General features: G+C 39.7%; 2 protein-coding genes across 2 annotated transcripts; both read left to right on the top strand.

The window, feature by feature from the left end:
- Positions 1 to 3,280: 3,280 nt before the first annotated feature.
- LOC117319256 lies at positions 3,281 to 4,594 on the top strand. The gene has a single exon (XM_033874088.1). It carries the CDS (start codon positions 3,281 to 3,283, stop codon positions 4,592 to 4,594), a length of 1,314 nt encoding a protein of 437 aa, XP_033729979.1.
- A 24-nt stretch (positions 4,595 to 4,618) lies between these two features.
- LOC117319254 lies at positions 4,619 to 5,446 on the top strand. Its single transcript, XM_033874087.1, has one exon. It carries the CDS (start codon positions 4,619 to 4,621, stop codon positions 5,444 to 5,446), a length of 828 nt encoding a protein of 275 aa, XP_033729978.1.
- Positions 5,447 to 6,640: the final 1,194 nt, after the last annotated feature.

The raw sequence follows: 6,640 nt of genomic DNA, 5'->3' as shown, positions 1-6,640 counted from the left end.
GCACTGGCATAAAATAACAAAAAATACTTAATTGAGTAGTAAAACCTTTATAACTCACTAACTGAAAATCATATGGTCATTGTATTTACTGATATGATAGAATTATATGTATATTACTTGTGTGCCAAATAATTCTGTTAAAAACTGTCTGAATGAATATTTGTTTGTATTTTTTCCAGTAAAACTATGCAGTCATATTGAGTTGGAACTTCACTCTCAGACCAAGGGGAATAACTCCATATTGAATGAGATCATGGACACCTGTCATCACTGAAACTTCACAACTTTATTTGGAATCATCTTCACTTTTGAAAATACAGGTAAATGAGTGAATCAAAGTCAATATTTCTTTGCTTTATAGTTCTCACAGAAGCATGTTAACCAATCAGCACGGGTTGTATGAGAATGTATTCTGGTAAGAAAATCAAGTTTTCCATGTTAATGGTACAGCTGTATATTGAAATGTTTAGGTGTAATGTTGACCTATCTGATATTTATTTGAAGTATGTACTCCAAACTGTCAGAATATACTGATTTTGCTGTACTGACATGTACCTCCTGGCTGATTTACTCAGGTGTGAATTGACCAGGTATTTCCCCATTAGTTTGTGTCTATATCTTCAGCCATCTCTGACTTGAATTGAACTTCAAATTAATTAATTATAGAGGGGCTGATTTCCTTAAATTACTTTAAATCTGTTAGACATATACAGGACAACCAATTTTGAAATGTTCATTAAATGACTTAATATTTTCATAATACATCTAGATCTGTATATCTACTCTAAAATTTTGCAGAGGTTCTTTTTGGTTATAGTCTCTAGGTCCTGACCTCTGATCTTGTATTTAATGTGTCACTGTAACACTGTATTATTAGCTGTCCCCTTCTAATCTTGTATTTAATGTGTCACTGTAACACTGTATTATTAGCTGTCCCCTTCTAATCTTGTATTTAATGTGTCACTGTAACACTGTATTATTAGCTGTCCCCTTCTAATCTTGTATTTAATGTGTCATTGTAACACTGTATTATTAGCTGTCCCATTCTAATCTTGTATTTAATGTGTCACTGTAACACTGTATAATTAGCTGTCCCCTTCTAATCTTGTATTTAATGTGTCATTGTAACACTGTATTATTAGCTGTCCCATTCTAATCTTGTATTTAATGTGTCACTGTAACACTGTATAATTAGCTGTCCCCTTCTAATCTTGTATTTAATGTGTCACTGTAACACTGTATTATTAGCTGTCCCCTTCTAATCTTGTATTTAATGTGTCACTGTAATATAAATTTATGTGTTATACATAAATGCTGTTTATGAACTAAGACGATCTGTTGCTAATATCTACGATCCTTGTATCATGTATGTATAGTAGTAAGATAGTTAGTAGTAATAGCAGAGGATACATAGTGATTGGTCAGCTTGATAGCAAGTACGTGATTGGTCAGTCCAGTCACGTGATTGGTCATTCTCTTCAGCAGTTTTTTCGGTGAAGATAGAAGTTTTGCGAAAAAATTATTATTGCCACTTTTCTTGTGTTTATGAACGTATTTTACATCACGAGTTACACTAGTTACACTGAAGTGTTTGTAGTGTCTTCGACGAGTGCCTAGAGGAGTTACGATGCTAATTTGTGCATAATGGAAATTAACGTAATAATTACACCAGTTTGCAGAAGTGCATAAACAATGGCCGGACGATCGCGACGCGCTAACAAAAGACTCAGTACGGAGCAGTTGTATGATATGGAAAATCCAAACAATTGGACCGTGGGTGTTCTACGACAAAAACTGCAAGACATGGGTATTTGGACACCTTCATCCATGTCTAAAGCAAATCTCAAAATATTGTTCATCGAAAATTCTAAACAAAGGGAGGACTCGCAGTCGTCAAACGCATCGGTTTCGACAAATAATCGGCCAAGTGGTAATGTACCGGTTGCACGAACAGGAATAACACAACCTGATACGAACAATGTTACACAACCAGATACGAACAATGTTGGGGCAAATGACGATAATTCTAGATCTGTGTACGAAAATAATTCTAGAGACTATACTGTAACTCGGGCGGAAGTGCGTGTAGGCAGATGGTAGTGACAGCGTTGCGCGCGCATCCAATATGGCGGCGCCCATTACAAATTCACTTGAGCAACTACAGGCCACGGTAAACCTGTTACTGCAGCGAGATTTGGAGCGTAATACGACAAGCAAAGATAATGCAGACAACTCCAACAAGCTAGACGCGGCGATGAACCTATTACAGGGAAACAATACGGCGACAGACCAACTGGGGAGACGAGAAATCTTAACCACAGGTGCGTACTCACATGCGTCGTATGGCATACCCCCCGACTCCCTGCCTCCCATGGATATTATGTCAGACAATGTTAGAAAGCAGATATTGGAAGGTAGGGATGTTAATTTAGCTTCATTACTCATCCCGGATTTCGATGTGGCTCGAGACAGAGTAGTACATACTGAGGGGGTCCAGCTGAATATCAAAGCCCCAACAGACCCACGTCTCTGCAAAACTTTAACAATTAGTGAATTCATCACCGCTTTTAATAAATATAAGCGTGTTATGTGTGACAGACATCCAAACCGGCGCATAGAATTGGATCGATATGAGGAGAATATCATAGAAATCCACAACTTATATGGCTCAAAATTTTATGAATATCATAAGTTTTTTTCGGCCAGAAGTGCATATGCCCTGCATCATCTAAATCTCAAAGTGGACTGGTCCTTGAAAGACAATCAACTCCTCTCTATGTTAATGGCAGGGGCCAAAACTTTGGCTTGTTCCTGTGGCTCTAGTGCACACACACAGCCATTTTGTCCAGGGCTACAAGGAAACCAGCAATCCAAACTACCCGTATCTAACAATATACACAGTCAATCAGCTAAAGGGGACCAGGATAGATATGGGAGAACAAGAGTGGTTGTGGAAGGATTAGAACTGTGTAATAATTTTAACAATGGCAAATGTGTCAGAGCTGTGTGTCGGTACAGTCATGCCTGTAAAAATTGTAAGAATGGAGCACATCCAGCTGTGGCCTGCCCACTAAAGAAGAGGTGACTGGAGAGTTCAGAAATTCCAATTACAGTAACCACACCTATCAACGTGGTCAATTTGAGAGCAGAACTTTCTAATCACCCTGATCAAGATTGGGTCAAATATCTGTGCTCTGGACTAGAACAAGGTTTCGATACAAAGATAAGACCATGTGTAGAACTTCAAAATAAGGAATGTAAAAATTTGAAATCAGCCTTAATGGAAGAATCAACAGTGACAGACTTAATTCAACAAGAAATTAAAAAAGGCTTTCTATCAGGACCATTTCAAATACCACCATTTAAACAGTATCGTGTTAGTCCTATCGGGCTTGCGACGGGTAAATATTCTGGCAAAAAGAGGTTAATTGTGGATTTGTCTGCCCCACATGAAGATGAGAACAACCCCAGTGTTAATGAACTTATCAATAAAGAGGAATGTTCTCTTTCTTATGTACGTATCGAGGATGCTATCGATATCATAAAGAAAATAGGACCTGGTGCAGTGATGTGCAAAACAGACATATCCGATGCATTTAAATTGATACCTATACAGCCATCACAATGGCATCTTTTCTGTGTTAAGTGGGACAATCAGTATTATTACTACAAGCGCTTAGCCTTCGGATGTAGGTCCAGCCCTAAAATATTTGACAATCTATCACTAGCTATTTGTTGGATAGCAAGTGAAAATTACAAGGTGCGGAATATCTTGCATCTGCTAGATGACTTTATAACTATCAATTCACCAAAGGTAGATGGCAAGCTCACCATGGATACTTTATTGCACATATTTGAGACTTTAGAAATTCCTCTGGCGTCTCACAAAACTGAAGGTCCTTGCTGTGAGGTGGAATATTTAGGAATTGTGTTAGATTCAGTAAAGATGGAAGCTAGATTGCCTGTTGTTAAACTTGAGAGGTTACTTCAGATGTTGAAAGAATTCGACGGAAGAAAATCACTGACAAAGTTAGAGTTGTTGCAGTTACTTGGGCATTTAAATTTTGCTTCGCGTGTGGTTCCTGTGGGGAAGTCTTTCATCTCTTACCTGATCACACTTTCGACAACAGTAACTTCTATGAGACATCATGTCAGACTGAATTTTGATTGTCGAGAAGATATCCATATGTGGATCTACTTTCTGATACATTGGAACGGGATCTCTCTTTTTCGTGATTCCAATATATCACAGGCAGCAGACATGGAACTGTATACGGACGCTTCGGCCACTTTAGGTTTTGGAGGATACTTCCAGGGGAAATGGTTTTCTTCGGAATGGCCAGTTAACCTACAACTGCACGGCAAACAGTCTAAAAAGGCTAGCTCAGTGTCTATAGCATACAGAGAGCTTTATCCTATAGTAGTAGCTTGTATTCTGTGGGGCCGTTATTGGGAGAGGAAACAAGTGTTATTCTGGTGTGACAATATAGCTACGGTAGATATTATAAACAAAGGTAGATCTAAAGCCCTGAATATGATGCCGCTTATGAGGAAATTGACTTTATGTGCTGCTCAGAACAATTTTACTGTATAGCTAGGCATATACCGGGTGTACATAATGACATTGCTGACGCCTTGTCTCGTTTTGCAGATGACCCGTTTCAAGAAACTCGCCCCTGGTGCAGATCAGTTTTCCATACAGAGTCCCACCTATGGAGGAGGTGTTATGGAGCTCGAAGCGGTAGCACAGTCTTTGTGGAGCAGTTCAGTGGCACAACGCACAAAGGCAGCATATGAAACAGGATTTAGAACATATCTCAATTTCCTGTTAATGCAGGGAATCGTTGCTGTTATTTTACCACAGCAAGCCCCTCCAGTCACAGAACAACTACTAGTCTTGTTTGTTGCCTATTGTTACCAGGTGTTAAAACTGAGTTATACCACAATTAAATTATACATGTGTGGCATCAAATACATGTGTATGCAGTTCAGTAACTGTCCAGAGTTTTTCTACAAATCTCAAGTTTCCCCTCGACTTACAGTAGTCCTCAATGGTGTTAAGAAAGTACAGGGATGTACAACAAAAACAAGACTCCCAATTACAGCTGACATTCTAGCACAGCTTTGTGCTAAATGGAAACAAGGTTTTCTTGGAGAGTTCACCGATCTTCTTATGGAAACAGTATGTACAATAGCCTTTTTTGGATTCCTTAGGTGCGGTGAATTCACGTGTACACAGAAGTTTGATCCCAGGGTAAATTTATGTATAGGTGATGTGTGTATTAAGGATGATCATATTGAAGTGCACTTGAAATCGTCAAAAACAGACCCTTTCCGTAAAGGGGTAAATGTGTGTTTATTCAAAAACAAAGAAAGTATATGTCCATTTGACAGTATATCTAGGTACCTCAGTGTGCGAAATGTTTGCAACTGCTCATCCACGTGATCAACCATTTTTTTGTTACCAACAAGCTTAAGGACAATGCAGCTTTAACACGAACTATATTTATAGGTTATTTGAAAGACACACTGACAGCTATAGGGTTAGACCCTGAACTCTACAACGGACATTCGTTTCCGCATCGGGGCAGCCACATCAGCAGCCTCTAGTAATGTACAGGACCACTTAATTAAGACTTTAGGACGTTGGTCGAGTGATACATACTGGTAGATACATTCGTACCCCTAGACACACCTTAAAAAATGCACAACATGCCATGGCCAAGACTATACATTGATTGCTGTATCTCAACAATACAGTCCAGTGAAGTTATGATAGCAAACATGCGTTACATAAGTTATTTAGATTAGTGAGTAGTATATATATCTATGAAAAACTGGTGACCACATTTGCCTAGATTACTGATTGTTTATGTTTTAGTGGTGACCGCAGTTGCCATCCCTTAGTCTTAGTTTAGTGGTGACCGCAGTTGCCAGCCCTTATTGATATAGTTAGTGGTGATCGCAGTTGCCAGTTTTCGTTTAATTTGATTTAGTTGTTGTTATAATGCATAGGGTGACCGCAGTTGCCAGTCCTTGTTCATATTTTGATGGTGACCGCATGCGCAGTTGCCAGTCCATGATATAGTGGTGACCGCAGTTGCCGGTCCTTGTTCATATTTTAGTGGTGACCGCAGTTGCCAGTCCTTGTTTATAGTGGTGACCGCAGTTGCCAGTCCTTGATATAGTGGTGACCGCAGTTGCCAGCCCTTGTTTATAGTGGTGACCGCAGTTGCCGGTCCTTGTTCTATTTTAGTGGTGACCGGCAGTAGTTGTGAAAGTCCTTGTTTATAGTGGTGACCGCAGTTGCCAGTCCTTGATATAGTGGTGACCGCAGTTGCCAGTCCTTGTTATATTTTAGTGGTGACCGCAGTTGCCAGTCCTTGTTTATAGTGGTGACCGCAGTTGCCAGTCCTTGATATAGTGTAGGTGACCGAGTTGCCAGTTCCTTGATATAGTGGTGACCGCAGTTGCCAGTCCTTCTTTCATAGTTTAGTGTTACCGCAGTGCCAGTCCTTATTTTAGTGGTGACCACAGTGCCAGTCCTTGATTATGTGACCGCAGTTGCCAGTCCTTGAATGTGACCCTTGCCAGTCTGTTTAGTGGACCGCAAGTTGCCAGTCCTTTATTTTTGATGCAG

Source organism: Pecten maximus, unplaced genomic scaffold (assembly GCF_902652985.1).
Source record: "Pecten maximus unplaced genomic scaffold, xPecMax1.1, whole genome shotgun sequence".
Lineage (NCBI taxonomy): Eukaryota > Metazoa > Mollusca > Bivalvia > Pectinida > Pectinidae > Pecten > Pecten maximus.
This window is presented reverse-complemented; position numbering and strand designations above follow the sequence as displayed.

What these genes read in the sequence shown, in the direction of transcription:
- LOC117319256 (XM_033874088.1), top strand. Translation starts at nt 3,281, where the DNA reads ATGGAAGAATCAACAGTGACAGACTTAATTCAACAAGAAATTAAAAAA.
- LOC117319254 (XM_033874087.1), top strand. Translation starts at nt 4,619, where the DNA reads ATGACATTGCTGACGCCTTGTCTCGTTTTGCAGATGACCCGTTTCAAG.